Source organism: Seriola dumerili, unplaced genomic scaffold, assembly GCF_002260705.1.
Source record: "Seriola dumerili isolate Sdu_G_001 unplaced genomic scaffold, Sdu_1.0 BDQW01000160.1, whole genome shotgun sequence".
Taxonomy (NCBI): Eukaryota; Metazoa; Chordata; class Actinopteri; order Carangiformes; family Carangidae; genus Seriola; species Seriola dumerili.
Window position 1 is genome coordinate 512,276 of NW_019174415.1, and position 16,618 is coordinate 528,893.

The following is a 16,618-nucleotide window of genomic DNA, read 5'->3' on the forward strand; positions in this document are numbered from 1 at the left end:
GCACCGACAATATTAGTTACACTGTAAAAATTATTGACAACAATTACAAATCTTTATCATACAGTCCAGGAGATTAGTACCATCGTTGCTGTTATGTGTTATCACTTAATACTTTATATGGAGAGACTCAGTACCTCTGTACAATAGTTGGCAGTGAGAGGACATGAGAGGAAACAATCTTAGCGACACATCTCCGCACGATGAAATTATCCAAACTCCCCTCAGTACAGCACTGACATTTCACACTATAGGAATGGGCTGATGGAGAGTGTAAACCCAAACACATTCAATAATTTAGGTCTACTGAGGGTTGCTTATTATGTACATTACAAAGTCAGGAAATAAAGGACCAACATGTGCATTGTTATCACATCAGAACATTGTACAAAACTATTGCAATAAGAGCAGCTTTTTGTTATCTATGCTTGACATCTAGTTGCAGTGGTAACACCTTGACCGACAACCGAACGTCTGTATGGGCATACTGTTGGTTTGCCTGGCAACTTTACACGTTTTTCCCAGAGACAGCCCCCCCCCCCCGCCCAACCCCCAAACTTAAACAACTCATCTACTGAATGAAATGAAACAAAATATGAGACAAAATATACAGTTTTGACAAAAACCCAATGCTGAAAACAGATTTTGAAATGAACAATCTTGTTCTGTACACCATCTGAATCTCTCGAACCAGAGTGCTTCATTAAACATACAGTAGCTAGCTTATGATCTTCTTCACAGATTGTAGTAGGGAGCCGTTTTGTTAGTGTGCTTTCCAGTAACCTGTATGCTCAGAATCGATGTTCACTTGAGTGCCTTAAATATTGTGCTTTCAACATCTATCCTACGGCTCCTGCTTTAGTCAGTTCATTGGTCGTGGAACTGCCTAAAGAGGAGGCTGAGCCGAACAGTTGAACTAACTGAACTGTACATCTGGCCTATATGAGACAACTGAGCTAAGGTGTTTTAGTTTTGGTACATTCTACAATAATGCATTGCCATCAGCATTACAGAAATGTTAAAACAAAATCCAAGTAAAAGGAAACAAAACATAAAACTTCTAAAAAAACAAACAAACAAAAAAAACAAAAACAAAAACAAAAAAAACCCTCAAAAGTCCATGTGGTAATAGTTTAATGAGATTCTGTCCTGGCACTTGTAAATGTGATAACTAGATTCTACCAAGGCCTATCAAGTAAGGCTACAACATGCAGCCTGAGTCAAGATGCCAGATGTCCCATTCTCCTCCCATAAAAACATATATATATATATATATATATATATATATATATATATATATATATATATATATCTCAAAGGCATTTGCAACCAATGTCTCTCTAATCAATCAGGCTGTCATCCATTCAGTCAATGTTATGTTGCCTGTTTCAATGTGCTCCAAACACAACAACTCATAGCTGGAGACACAGGTGATTTTGTGTTTGTCCTTTTTCACCCGTTTTCCAGAGCTGAAAGTGTGACGACTGCTCAAGCTTCAGAGTTTTTTTGTTTTGTTTTGTTTTTTTTTCCATTTCTTTGATTTTCAGAATGAAGTTCATGCGAAGAAGAGGAGGTCTGATTACGAAGAGCAGGGGTGTGATTATCAAACACTGAGGGTCCCTCCTGTGCATCACTGAGCCTTCCTTCCTCCTCCTCCTCCTCCTCCTCCTCTTCCTTCTTCAGGGCACAGTGGCGGCCATCATCAGAGCATTGGCATTTCAAACCTCAGGTAGAGAGGGGCGAGCTCTCAGCTGCTGGAAGCAACTACGCTCTCTTCTTGCCCACCATCCACTGTCGCCCTGTTCATTTGGGAATATCACAGTAGAGTGTTGAGTTCGAGTTAGGCGTCCCATCCTCATATCTCGGTATGTTTCTTTCAAAACTATTTGGGACCTTCAACATTTCGGGCCACTTGTCCGGTGTCCCCCAGCAGGGTCAAGCAGTGGTTCAGTGTATAGAGCTGTGTTCTCCTGCTGTGGTGCTGCTACCTGGTGTGGACCAGCTCCTCTCTGAGCCAACTGGGCAGCGGCTGACCCATCCTGTAGAGCAGCTTCGACAGCTCGATGTTGTGATCCCTATAGTATTCCCTGAGGAACCCCTGGGACTGAAAGAGAGAAAGAGGTAAGATGAAATCAGAAAAAAATATATAATCAAAAGTAAAGCAAAGAAACAACATATAATTAAAATATCGAAAGATAGTAACATTTATCTTGCAATGGATCATACCTCAGCGTCCATGTCAGGGTACCTGCGCCCTTTACTCTTTCCCAAACACTTTGTCTTCCCACCCTCCAGCAGCTGACACCAGAAACCTTTCTTAGGATCGAACCTGTACATAAACAAGAATAAATTATATATATGGTGATGAATTACCACCCTCCTGCAGTTCGTTCACAAGACAATTTAAGAGAGAGACTTGCAGCTAATTACTTATTCAAAGAACAAAAACAGGAGCAACAAATAATTTATGCCAGGTAAATAGGGTAAAGCTGTTGATGTCTGCCTTGTCTGATCTGCTGCACACATGAAACTCAACTTGCTTGGAACAGGTTTCGTTGTATAGCCATGTAAAAAAGTGTCAAGCATCTACCAGCTCCAAACAACAGCTAACAAAACCTGTGACGTCTATAAATAAATCTGTACATTCATTTGTAAATGTGGCAGCTGAAGAAGCGATACTGCGAGTGATTTAAAGTGTAGGAGGACACTCACGCTAGGATCTTGTGGTAGTTGATGATATTGGCGAGGCTTAAAAACTTCTGGATTTTATCCATGACTGAGGCGGGCTCAGTCTTCAGCATCTGTCCATCTAAGACTAACAACTGCGTGAGACACAAACAGTAGCACATGTCAGAACAGGAACAAGTTGTGTATGTAAAACCTGTGAAACAACTTCAATCTATTATCACAATAACTATACAAACTGAACTTATTAAAAAATATTCCTGGTTCAAAATGACAAACTTTCTATTTAGTACTACAACTCCTTTGCCCCAAACTTTGCTACGTCCATAAAAACACACAGTGTACCTGGCTGGAGTGGTAGTAGTTGAGCCAGCGCTCCAGGTGAATGGCGTACCAGCCTGGCACCAGACAGCGATTCTGGAGGACCCGTAGTTTGACTGGAGCGTCGTGGCCTGCGGTGATGACGTCATGGAAGGAGTACTTCAACGCTACTGGATCATCGTGGGCTCTTTGGTGCTGTGGGCAGACAGAGATGTGAGGAGACATCTAAAATCAATTCTTACTTATATGAATAGATTTTTATTTAAAAGGTGCACGTGCAGAGACTAACAGAGGAGTTAACACAAGGCACTTTACCTGGTACCAAGAGTAAGCTCTGTCTGCTGGGTTGATGAGGATGGTGATGATCTTGGCTTTGGGCAGGAGAGCTGCAGCCCTCTGAGCAGCCACCTCAGAGTCAAAGTAGTTGGCACTCTTCTCAAAGTAGTAGTCTGAACTAGTGTTGGAGGGCAGAGGGAAGTACTCCATATACCTAACACACACACACAGCAAACACAAACATACAAAGTGTTACAAGCAGCCACAGTTGATCTGGTCCAATTTGCTCTCTGCAGATAAGGATAATTTCTCTGTTCCCTGTGTGGGTGATCAGCCATGTGCAACAGCTTGGCACCACACATACAAAATACATCTAGCAACACCGTACAATGTTAATATTTGGGCAGCCCACTCACAGAACTGTCCCGCCTGCCAAGTAATTTTTTGTGTTGGACTCTCTTCAGGTGCTGTGATGCGCAAAGTTTGTCACTGATGCAGGTTTCAAATCAATTAAACCTACAGGAAAGTCAAAACAGTGGATTTCTAACTAAAGAGGTGTTTATCTAAAGAGGTGTTGCTGGTCTCGCTCTCAGGACTGTCACTAATAAGCGGATGAGTTGTGGCGTGGGGTTGATTCTTTATGTCAATTTCTTTAAAACAGAAACATGCCAACTCACAGATTAACTATTATGTTTTTTTCCGTTATTTCATGTTTTTGTAAATTTACATGCCTTGAACACGTCACCTGAATTCCCATATGTAGATATGGAAAAAAACATGATTCTAGATCTAGAGGTTTCCTAGACTGAAGTTATACTGCAACAATGTGCTAAATGCATGTTCATTACAACTACAATGACAACTATTCATTGCACTCAAACAAAGCATCTGTTCTAACACACTAATTACAAATTTTCAAACATTACGAGTGATCAGAGGAAGCCAAACTTTTCAGCTGCAATGCCATCTGGTTATATACTTAAACAAAAGACGTTAATGGCCAAAAAGTTAATGAAGAGAGTGACTGAACTCCAAATTAAATGAACGTTTAAACTGCGGGAAACGATACGAGCATTAATTGATGTAATGGTAACATTTCTCATTATAACTACACTTGGTAAGTGTAGCTGATTGCTTACTGCTGCCCCAGCACTGAAGTGGCTGGGAGGTTTCTTACCAGTCGATGCCTCTGTGGTAGTTGTGTCCATTGAAGAACTGGATCTCTTCAAAGGTCTCCTTGCTGGGGTAGTTACTGGTCAGGTCAGGGTGCATGCCGAGAAACAGGTACAGCGCTGTTGTCCCTGAGAGGGCAAAGAAAGAACGAGTGGTGTAGAAAAGAGGGAGAAGATAAAAGACAGAGAAGAGCAGGTTTAAGGGAGTGCATATTCTATCATCAGTACAGTGAAGATTATCACACGGTGAAAAAAGGCAACAACAATAATACATAGACAACAAACCATTACTCTCGCTCTACACTCAACAATCAGTCTACCACCACTACTACTACTTTCAAAGAAATAATCACAACCTCATTCAAACCACTGAGAGCAAGTTTTCGAGATTTCTGTCCTGAAGTGAATAAGACTTATTTTAATTTCCATCTCCATCTCCGTCCTGTAGGGGGCGTTGAAGTACTGTGTCTCACCTGTCTTTTGAGGCCCGATGACAAGCAGTTTGGGGAAGCGGTCACATGTTTTCTCTTTGGACCAGATGTCCTTGTGCCTTTTGTCCTCGCAGGGATCCTGTAGCCACAGAAAGATAAACAATCCTTTGTTTTTAAGTGCGGTTCAAACAAAAGTCGAAACAAATATGTAAATTAAAGAATACAAGAGAAAGCCGGGTTGACCTTTGTTTACTCGGACGTTGTCCAGGCACAACAACAAAAGGAGATACCTTAAATCCTTAGGATGGGTAACAAGGTCCAGCAACAAAACAATGTATTGTTCAGTACCACACACTGTGTCTATATACGGTATGTATGCAAAGGATTCAAGCTATTGCTGTATAATGAAATATTTTAAAGGGATACCACTTGACATGTTACAACAAGGTGTTCTTTTACAGTACCTGTCAGCTATGTTGTGTTGTTATTGCAGTATTCCATTACTGCTGTCAAAAAATGACTACCGAATGCAAACTTTGGCTTTTGTGCCAAACAAATAAAAAAGGAAACGTGATAAACATATAAATAAATGAGATCATCATCAGCCTCCTCTTCTCACCTGCCAGAGGGGATCCCTCTCCGAAGGGAACAGGCTGAAGTACTTCTGAGCCAGCTGAATAGGCGGCAGAGTCTGCATCTTCAAGTTAGTCCAAGTCTGGACGAACATCACCAGGCTTTTAAAGGTGTACAGGCCGAGGCGATCGTTCCCATAGTTGGACAGGTGGGTCATGAAGATACTGATCTGTGGGTGGAGGGAACAAGCAGCGAAAGTATGGTCTACATTAGGGATGAGCGATACACACTGTGTGCACTATTGTATATACGTGCCATGATATGAACTTTTCTAGACCTGAAACAATTAGTCGATTAGTCGATTAGCTGATTAGCAGATCAACGGAAAATGCTGAACGTCTGATGATCAAATGCTAACAAAATGCTAACTGTTGGTCAGATAGAACGAGTCACTGGAAGATGTTCGCCTAGAGCTCCGGGGAATTATAATGAATATTTTTTGCTCTATTCTGACATTTCATAAACTAAACAAACAATGAATTCATCAAGCAAGAAAATAATAAAAGGCGATGAAAATAATCATCATAAAATTTGACTTGAACATTTGTATGGCTATACAGTATAATGAATGATGAGTAATGAGCCACTGAAAACACGTGTGTTAAAGTCAGACATAGAAGAACACAGTTACCTGCAGGGTGACATTTGTTGCACAAATGGAAATAATAAAACCTTTTCTAACCTCTTTTTTATCATCTGACAACAAAACATGTTGACAAATAAGAGGAATTTTTCCAGAATGCATTTTCGGCTCCAATAAAAGAAGCTTTCAAAATAGTGTAAAAAGAGATAGTACAATGCAGACATCACAGCATGAGTCACTGACGAGCCATTGTCCCGTCCCTCATTTAAATTTCAATTTACACCACCAGTTAAATGGGTTTCCAAGTGTGCAAGACAAAAGCTGCGCCGCGTGTTTGTGTATTTGACTCACAGGGTTCAGCAGAACAGTGAGGAAGAGTTCTCCTCCATTGATGAGTTTGTCCAGTTCATTCGGACTGCCAGGGTAGTCTTTATAGAAGATGGTGTGTGTGAAAAGGCCGCATGTCTGCCTAGGCAGCACCTGTGATATAAACAAGCACAAATTCACCAAACCAAAATTGCAAAAAAAAGAAAAAAAGAAAAAAATCACAAAGAAATGTATTCTCAAATAAACACACAGACACCATCAGCCCTCTGCTGAGAGTGGAGCGGAGCTGTCAGTGCTCCAGGCAGTTACTCCACACATTGTTTGCTTTCAATAACATTCATATTATGCAGCTCATCTAGCCAAAGCAAACCTCTTATTCACTCTGAGTCTATATGGAAATTCATGGAAATGCGTTTACAGTTTGGAGTGTCTGTGGAACTGAATATCAATCATCAGTAAGCAGTGGAAACTGTCCATTCAGACTGCACAGCACAATCTCAAGGACAGGAATAGAGCGCTGAAACCACACAGGGCCCACTGAATGCCAACACTACAAAGGAACTGGACTGAGGCTGCACTCTTTCCTATCAGTGCTGAAGGTCAACCTGGGAAAGAAATAGATAAGAATTTTTCTTTCTTTTGAACCTCATGAATGTAATCTATTCAACTTTAATTTTGTCTCTGCGTTATTCAGCACCAGCTAGCACTCTGAAGCTGAATAAAGTTCAGGATTTTTTGTTGACATTTCACTGATTGGTTGTGTGCAGACACGTGCTATGCTGTTGCCAGATATGTCAGTCCTTGTTATGATGCTGGGGCCTGCTAGGTATAGGTGTCTCATGCAAGAGGGGTTCACTTGACAACATCATCATCTCCCACACTGTAGACGAATACAACGGCCCAGCCAGACTAATGAGATGATTGGCTTTCTCAGGACTTCTGTTGCCTCCGCGATATGGAGTAAATGAAAATAAGATTCTGCTCGGCATCTTTGCAGACAAGACTTCAGAAAAGCAGAGTCTAAAAGGAACAGAGGATGACGGACAAATGCAGCACGGAGAGTAACTGCTGGCCTTGAGAGAAGAATAAATACAAAAGAACTGGAGGAGGTGGAGATGGAGAAATAATGAATCAAGGATAGCATATGTAGATGGTGAAAAACAACCCTGAAAGGGATTACTGGCAGAAAAGGTAATGGATGTTGAGAAGCCAAGTGGAGGGAAAGCAACAGGCCAGAGGTAACAAGATAATGAGGCCTTATGGATGCCTGGATGGATGACTTACACTAATGCCGCTATGGATGAAACCTCGCCGGAAGCGAGCAGGCTTCAGGTGTGGGTACTCCTCTGTGCTGGTCACCTTGATGCCCCACACCTTCTTCCAGGCGTCGTACAGCTGCATGTGGACAGGGTAGACGCCTGAGTGATGAGGTGCCACAGCGTAGCCCATGTTAGTGGGGATCCCATGCTCCTGGAGGATGAAAATACATGAGTGACAGTTTAGAGAGCAGATGAGCAAAACCCATTAAGTTCCTCAATGTTAAAGTTAAAACTCTGAATATTTTCCTGACATCAGATTTTTTTTAAGATATAATTTATAATTGCCATTTTCTGCAATAACCACTCAATGTAATTATCATTAGCAGTCCACCACTCCCATGCTCAATTCACAGTCCCTGCTTAAGCATGAGGGAACCACTGGAAAATGATGCAGCATGTAATTCTGTGTAATTTTATCTCACTGATATCAACCTCACTGGTTACTGTCTTTACACCATGTCATAGCTGTATTAAGCTGCTGCTGCTTCACAGCGTTCAACTGGCTCTTACTGTGAAGCAGGCTCAGGAAATGCAATGCCACATATTGGGATGACATTGATCATTCATCAAAAATGCATCTAAAAGAAAAAACATGGTCATATTCAGCGTTGTTTTTTTTTTTGTTTTTTTTTTTGAGTGTATCATTTTTAATTTGTGCAAGCGAGCCATTGAACAAGAAGGAGCATCCACAGTGAACCGTTATATGAAGAGCTGCAGGCGACAGGCGACACACCTCCAACTCCTCAGCAAAGTAACCAACTGCACTGTGACCTGCTGTTGCGTGGAAAACTACTCACACCATGAGCAGCATGAAAACAGATCGCTGGTGCCTCAACTTTGTTATTAAAACCATATGAATTTGTTTGGCTGCAATGTAAACAGTCACACCTACTGTGTTTGCGGTAGTATTAGATCATGCGGACAACCCGGACGGAAATCTTACGAGTTACAGTAAAAAAAAAAAAACAGCATTAACACCTTGCCTAAGATTGCCTATCTGAACAAGGAGAATGGGATTTAAAAAAAAAAAAAAAAAAAAAAAAAGCTCTGGTCACAGTGCTCTCCCAACGCTGTGATCTGACCTTTGGCCCCTGTGACTCACCATGGCAAATTTCTTGTTGAGCAACATCTGCTCAGCCAGCACGGACTGGTTGTGGAATAGATGAGGCTGCATGTGGCTCCACATGTGAGGAAACCACCAAAACTCCTTCACGTAGGAAAGCAGCAGGTCGTCTCCCAGGTCCTCCTCATCAGAGCCTGGATGTGATGGAGAGAGGGTGGACAGTCAGACGGGGAGCGGGGTGGGATGGGGACGAGGGAGGTTAACAGGAAAAAAAAACAGGCGTGAAGGTTAAAGAGGAAATGGAGAAGATAAAAATGGACAAAGACAAAGAAGAAACAAAAGGTGAAATGGGGTCGGCGATGAGAAAAGGAGGCGAGGAATGTGGGAGATGAGCGGCAGGAGAAAAAGTCAGGACATGAAGGAACAGGAAAGGAGTAGAGATATTAAAATAACGTGAATCTAATCGACATCAGGGCGTGTTCTCTCTTTCAGTTTAGTGCATGTTCGTCTCTCTGCTTGAGAGAGCAGCAGAGGTTCTCTTCACGGGCCACATCTTACCAGCGTGAAAGAATTTCCCTGAGAAGCCCAGATTGAAGGTGAAGTTGGGCACATGGGTGCGCAGCTCCCTCTGTGTTTCCAGCAGGGCCTGAAACAGTGATAGGAAAAGAAGGATGGGTCAATACATGGCGCGCTCGTACTGGTACACGAGCGCATTAATGGGGAAAGCGTGAACACCCCGGCGCATGCGTGCCCGCATACATATTTCATTCTGCAAGTTTCTTTCGGTAAACATCCAACATCCACTCCCAGTTGCCTCACTCCTCTCCTTCATTCTGTTTGATATTTTGCTCTCCTCTGATTCGGGTGTTTGTTTCATTTGATCTCCACGCTGGATGAGACTCCCAGCGCACACCCTCTCTCACTCTCTCAGATTTCTCCGTCTTGTCAGGGTGTGATTTGTTCCTAAAAGCTTGCTGTTGCGCTGCCAGTGAGGAGGCCTTGATGCTTCTTCCATAACTTTTTCTTATACCCTCTGCCTCCACATGTGAGGGGGGTCTGTTCTGCTCTTGAGGGGACGCGCGCAAGGAACTTTTCAACATTCTTTGTATGTGTCTGGGCCCCTGAAATATTCATTGCTGTGGAGCTTCTGTGACAGTGTGAGCAGTGGGGCCTGTCAGCTTTGAGCGGCCTACTGGGACGAACGCATTCAAAAGGAGAAGAGGAGCGAGAAGAAGGGGTTTCTGTATGACTGGCAGAGGATAGCACATGCAATGTGTGAGGCAGTTTTTATTTTTCTGCAAAGCGCTGTCGAAATCAATGGGTTCAGTTTCTATTCTGATAACTTTCCTAACGCTCCAAATGCAAAGTTGTGCACAAAAACTCACCTTTACATCAGGCACCTTCATGCGTGTGCCTTCTTTGCCCACAAAGATGTCATCTATATCCACCAGGATGTAGCGCTCCAGGGACAACGAGAGCCTCTTCCCTGTCAGAAAGGCCACAGCGTCCACAAACACCAGCTTGTGCAGCCAGAAGACCAAGTTGTTGCCGAACAGGACCCTCTGGATACCGTCGTGGAGCCCCAGGTCCTGCACCACAGACGGGAGCAGAGCAGCGTTCTGCCCCATCGATGCGACGCTCTCAGCTGACTGGGTCTTGGCCAGCAACACGGGCTCGTATGTGGAGTGGTTGGACTGGAAAACGGTCCAGTCATCCCCAGGGAGAGGACCCGGCAGGGGCTGCCCGGACCGAGTGATAAAGAGCAGGGGGGACTTGGGGTTGACCGTGCAGTCCTTCAGACCCAAGTTAGAGTGAAGAAAGAGGGGGAAGCCCTTCAGCTGTGCGCTGAGCAGACTGTTTTCATTGGCCTGGTCAACAGAGAGACAGAAACAAGAGAGAGAAATGACACAGATTCATCATACACCAGAGTGATGAAGACAGCAATGGATTGGATATAATTCCCCATTTTCTCCAATCATGTGTGAAATAAGGAATGTCAGGCCTACTCAGATGTGAAGGCATGAGGCAGCTTCTACCTGCTATGCTCAATCTGCCATGCTCCAAGATTGCAGTCAAAATGAATAACCTCCTGCTGTGCCCTCTAAAATCCAAAGACTGAGGGTTCGGTGATTATTCATTGAAATTTTCCCTGCCACATTTGTCATTCTCTGACTCTCTCACATCCCTATGACCACAGATATACGGTCCTACTTTCTCCTGCTCTTTTACTTAGTTCTTTCACCACCGTGTGTGGGTGCTGGTGACAGCATACATCAACAGATAATCTTAGTTTCTTTAACCTTTCCTTATTAGTTTAGTCCCCATAGATCCTATTGTTGTATTTGTAAATATAGCAATAATAATAATAATCGTCATCATCAACCAAATCAAGTTCATTTATAGACTTTTCTAAGTATGTAACCCTGCAGAGTGACTTATGTTACCTATGGGAGGGAGTCGTTTTTGTTATTTAGCCTACTGTTATTAAATGGGATGGAAAAAATAATAGGAATAATGTAATACAGCTCAACAGCACCACAATCCCCCACGATTACACCAGAGTTGAATCAACACCTCTCTGAAACAGTTTCAATAAAACCTGAATATTATAACCTAAAAGTTGAGGATACCAGCTTTTCACAAATACCAGAACCACAGTTTGAGCTAGGTGTACCTAATAAACCGCCAACTGTGTGGATATCAGTCCGGCTCTACTGCAAACGGTTGGGTTCAGATAGCAGCGTGATGTTGTGTGTCCAGGTTATTAGGATGCACGCCCTCACTCTATTTCCTCCTTTCCCAATAGATGGTAAATCCAGCCAGGCTTCCCTGACCTTCACCTACACTGCCTAACATCTCTGCACCACCATTTCACATATCTTTCTATATTCTTTTCATGGCTCAGAGATGGTGATTAAAACCATAAGACCTGAAAACTGGCCTTGGGCAAACAGGCTCAGCTAAGGATTACTGGGAGAGAGAAAGAGAGAGAGAGAGAGAGAGGAGAGAGACAGTAAGAGAGATATAGAAGGAGAGTGGACTGAATATCGAGAGAAAATAAAACAAAGGAGAGAAAACAAGGAAAGAGAAACAAGAGACTCAGCAAGGAAGAGTGAAGGAGGCCAGATTGCAGAATAAAGAAAAACAAGAGAGAGACAGAACATAAGAGATACAGTGCAGTGGGACTGAGTGATATTGAACCAGGCAGGTCTTTCCAACCCTGTGAATCCTATCTCCTTAGAGACGGTGCAGCCAGATGGACAGGGCAGAAGGTGTGAGTGAGAGGAGGGAGAGGAGGGAGGGAGGCAGAGGGAGTGTGCTGTTGTCCTAACCTTGAAGAAGCCAATGATGCCCACTCCATATTCCACACAGTATTTGTCCAGCAGCTCTCGGTTCCAGGCGTCTAAGTTTACATACTTGAGAATGTTCTCATAAATCACCAGCGTGAAACGCCCTCGCTCTTTGTCTGTCAATGTGGGCATGTCCCCTTTACCGGGAGAGATCTCAGTCCGGTACCTGAACCGGCCAGACTCCAAAATGGCCACAATCTCCTGACCCAGTTGAGAATACTGGCTTTCCACAAACACCAGAACCACAGGATCTGTCCTGGCCCCTCCGGGATCCACCCCGGGGCCCCCTGAGACGCTCCGCAGAGGTAGCAGGCGGGACGGAGTGACCCTCGGGTCGTCGGAGTCGGCGGATGCACCCTCGGCTCCGGACACGCCCCCTCCCGATGGCTCCAGCTCCCGCTTGACGCCATAGAGGAAGTAGGCAGAGATGAAGACGCTGACGGTGCAGAAGAGGAAAAGGAGGAGGAGGGAGGTCTGCAAGGGGAGGAGACGGACCAGCCGACGGAGGCGTGTCACGCATCCCAGCATCGTCTCACGCCACACCGCTCCGCCCCACCGGCCCAGCAACACGCCTTGGGGGCAGTCTCTCTCGGTGTGGGTAGAAAACGGTGAGCAGGGATTATTCACAACAAAGTCAGTCTCGCTGTGGAGCTAAATACAAACGGCGATAAGGTAGCAGCTGCAGCAGCTACTGGAGAAAGAAATGAGACGGTCTCACTTTGGCTCTCCCTCATATTGCAGCGCTGCTTATGTCACCATGGCAGAGAAATAGGGGGCCTTGGACCGCTGGTACACACTTATGCCTCAGAGGAAGGGCTGGCAGGCCGAGTCACTGGTGGAGAAAGATGATGGAAGACTCCATCACCTGTCCATCATGTGAACCTGCCAACCATGTACCAACTAGATTTTGCTCCACTCTTTTGATTGGAGAATGATCTCTTGAGGAAAGTGAGGTCACGCAGGTCATCTCACCAGCACCATTCCCTCAGGACCGAATCTCCTGACCTAGAAAAACAGAATGACAGAAGAAAAATAGTGTTAAAATCTGAAAGTACAGCATCAGCTCCTATAGAACAAACGACATATCACTTTCTTGTGTTGTGTGGGTTTAGCATTGTGTGGGAGACGTGTGTATACTGCCAGTGCCAACACTCCAAAAGTTCACACCAAAGTAGTCCTTGCACTCACCTACACAAACTAAGAGCTGCCAATTCCCCCCCCTACACACACACACACATACACACACCTAACCCCTGTGTTCACAAACACGAACACACACACACACACACACACACACACACACACACACACACACACACACACACACACACACACACACACACACACACACACACACACAAAAATCACCCGCTCCCGCAGCCTCCACACAATCAATAGGCAGAATGTGAGTGACAACAAAGCCTCGGGGCGAGCCAATTCCCAATTCAGTCCAGTAGGACTGTGCGACTGCATACAAGTGAAGCCATCACCCGCGGGGACACTCGCCTTCTATTTCCCTCAAATCCTCACAGCATCGAGACCAAAATGGAGTGCAGGGGAAGGGAGAAAAACAAGCTGATGGAAGGGAAATGATCCAAGAGCAGAGGAGTGGATGACAGTGACAGACAGACCTGGCAACAATAGGATCCTTTACTCTGGGAGAAAACCCTTCATCACGCTCAATATACATATCCAAGCCCTCTGCAGACCTATGTTAATATACCAGCCCTTTAGTCAGTCTCCATCAAGCCAAGTGTGAAAAGTACATGGTTCAGCATGAGAACCGTGCGAGCTAGTCACAAAGACATCATTTCTCCATTTGGACGCCTGGTGGAGAAAATGAGACGGAGCATCATTACCTTTGCATGGAAATGCTCTGTCCATTAAACTAGAGAGCTATCAAGGTGCACGCACATCCCTTTATAAAACCCTAGATACCACATTAGAGCAGAGTCACACCCCTCTCAACCCGAGGACATTAAACAGTGACCACCAAACCCATCAAGACTCATCAGACTCAAATCAGACATAAAATAGATCTGATAATGCCATCAAAGGGTTTATTAGTAACACCATAAACCAAGCTTTAATTATAGGGGGGTAACATTAAAAATACAGGAGTGGCTAAACTATGCTCAGCACAGTTAACTATTCTCCATCCGACAGCATTACAATCAATAATGATTGATTTTTCACAGCCTGATTGGAGATAAATTCAGATCACATCATACATCATTTCTAAGAGGATTCCATAAAGATAATCCTTTGATCGTTGAAGTTATCATTCGTGTACACACAGTAGTACAAAAGCGGAAAAAAATTATAAATAAATAAATCAAGCTCACATAACTGTCCCTTTAATGTAATCAAGGTCAGCATTCTGGCGGGTATCTCTGCCCCCTCTAGGCCTTCCAGCTAAGCTTAACAGGATGCCTTAAATCTCCCTGCGAGTGCAGTGGAAGAAAATCACACTTCTCTTTCTCTGAGTCGTGTCCAAGTTTCCTCTTCACAGGGAGGCAGAGTCTAATGTAAAGAGAGGCCGTGAAAAAACAGTGGGCGTTCAGAGAATGTATCGCAGCAGAGCAGACAAAAACCAACAGCCCTGGTCGCTTGAAGATCCCCCCGGTACCTTGTTTGTTCATTTCTGAGGGAGCCAGGGTTCGTGCCACCGCATATCAAAGTATGATTAGCCACAGGAAGTGACTGCTGCTCGAAACAGTGAAGCAGAAAAGAAGACGAGGGAGACAAGTTTTAACACTACGCACTGAAGCCCAACTGTTTTTTCAGGTCTCCTGGCCAAAGGGCTCGTGTTGCCACTTAAAAAATAAATAAATCAAAACTTACAATGATGAGCTTTCTCATCGCCAAATTCTAATTATGTTGTAGTAATGTTGACTTTCGGCTGAATCTACAGATGCAACTTCTGATTGTTTTCATTACTGTCTAATTCATTGGCTATTTTACTGAATAACTGATTAGTTGTTTTGTCTACAAAATGTCAGGAAACGAAAAAAAACAACAACAAAAAAACATTCATCATGAGCTCACAGAGCCCTACTTGACAAGTCCTCTCACAGCTTGTTTTCTCCAAACCAACAGTCAAAAACCAAAAGATATTAAATATTGTAAAGATAAAAAAGAGAAAAGAGCAGCTACTCATTACATTTGAGAGGCAGAGACGTAACAAAGAACTCAAGCACAACAGAGAAACACGGTTCTTCACTTTGAACATCAGTACATGCTTACACGCATCATCCTTCCCTATCATATTGATACAAGTAAATAACTTTATCTATAATGCAATAACAATATCAAAACACATATCACTAAGCCCTGCCCTTTCAGAAAGAAGCTATTTTAAAGTCATTTTCTGGTAATGATTCATGTTATCTTTGGCCAACGTCTGCAGAAAGACAACAAGCTCTGCTGTGACTCTAATGACACTGTTGACATGGCTTGGGAACAGATTAAGTGGTGACACAGTACAAACAGAGCAGGGGCTCGGAAAAGCTCACTTCTTGCCCAATTCACAGCAGTGATGACCGCCTCCCAATGTTGACCTTCACTCTGTGGTAGAGAGAGCTACAACTGAAGGAAGGAAGGGAGAGGGAGATGGAGAGAAAGTGGGTTATGGCCTGAGTGAGGGGAGTGAGAGAGGAGCTGACACAAATAAAGGGAAAGCTCAAGGACTCAAGTGTGAAGCAGTGAGATCAGGCTGGCTAAATAGAGAGTATAATACATCAGACTATAATGGAGATGCGGGTATAGCACATACTGAACAGAATAATGGCTAATGGATCTCAAATGTCTGCACGTCCATCTCACCTAATGTGTCTTCTATTTTATGCGCCGTGTATACCTTAGAAGAAGCCAGGATGCAACCGCAAAACATCTCCGTCCTCCAAAATAATGTATGCAAAAATGCAGACGGGGAAGAAAGGTGAACATGAATATTTCATGTTAGCGGAAGCTGATGAGAGGTATAGCCAGCAGACACATCCGTAAGGTAAAGAGCAGCCAGAAAGGTGCGCAGAGACCCCGGGTGTTTCAGTCTGCCAAAGAGAGTCAGTATCTTAACTCATGCATAAAGGAGAGGCAGATGGAGACTGATGTGTATCTGATAACCAACCTTTTCATTCTCAATGATGGAGAGAGCTCAGGCTTAATATGACCTCTGTAATGTCTCCCTAAATGGAGGCGGCACGTAGACCAATAGGAGGAAAAAGAGCAAAAGCAAAGCACAAAGAAAAGGGAGATTTTCAAAAGTGTAAGTGGAAGGGTGGACAAAAGCAGAGGAAAGGACAGGATGCTCGACTACAAAACCCTGGTGGGAGAAATGAGCGAGACATTCACCCCAAGGGCAACCATCAATCTCAAGGCTTTGAAAAACATCAATTAAAATATTTACCTCATTATTTTATAGCAGCTGAATGATGGTGACAGAATGAAGTGGCGGCATAA

At 43.8% G+C, this 16,618-nt stretch overlaps 1 protein-coding gene across 1 annotated transcript in view; it reads right to left on the reverse strand.

Annotated features, from left to right (window-relative positions):
* Positions 1–1,507: 1,507 nt before the first annotated feature.
* Positions 1,508–16,618, reverse strand: part of ndst1 (N-deacetylase and N-sulfotransferase 1) — a 37,637-nt gene continuing 22,526 nt past the window's right edge. The window contains exons 2-15 of the mRNA XM_022751630.1: positions 12,140–13,162; positions 10,193–10,675; positions 9,366–9,453; positions 8,847–9,001; positions 7,710–7,895; positions 6,450–6,578; positions 5,502–5,684; positions 4,925–5,021; positions 4,457–4,580; positions 3,319–3,493; positions 3,028–3,198; positions 2,710–2,819; positions 2,224–2,326; positions 1,508–2,101 (exon numbers count right to left, since the gene is read on the reverse strand). Coding sequence (XP_022607351.1) covers positions 1,982–2,101; positions 2,224–2,326; positions 2,710–2,819; positions 3,028–3,198; positions 3,319–3,493; positions 4,457–4,580; positions 4,925–5,021; positions 5,502–5,684; positions 6,450–6,578; positions 7,710–7,895; positions 8,847–9,001; positions 9,366–9,453; positions 10,193–10,675; positions 12,140–12,685 — 2,670 coding nt within the window. The 5' untranslated portion in view covers positions 12,686–13,162 and the 3' untranslated portion in view covers positions 1,508–1,981. The remainder of the gene's footprint in view (positions 2,102–2,223; positions 2,327–2,709; positions 2,820–3,027; positions 3,199–3,318; positions 3,494–4,456; positions 4,581–4,924; positions 5,022–5,501; positions 5,685–6,449; positions 6,579–7,709; positions 7,896–8,846; positions 9,002–9,365; positions 9,454–10,192; positions 10,676–12,139; positions 13,163–16,618) is intronic.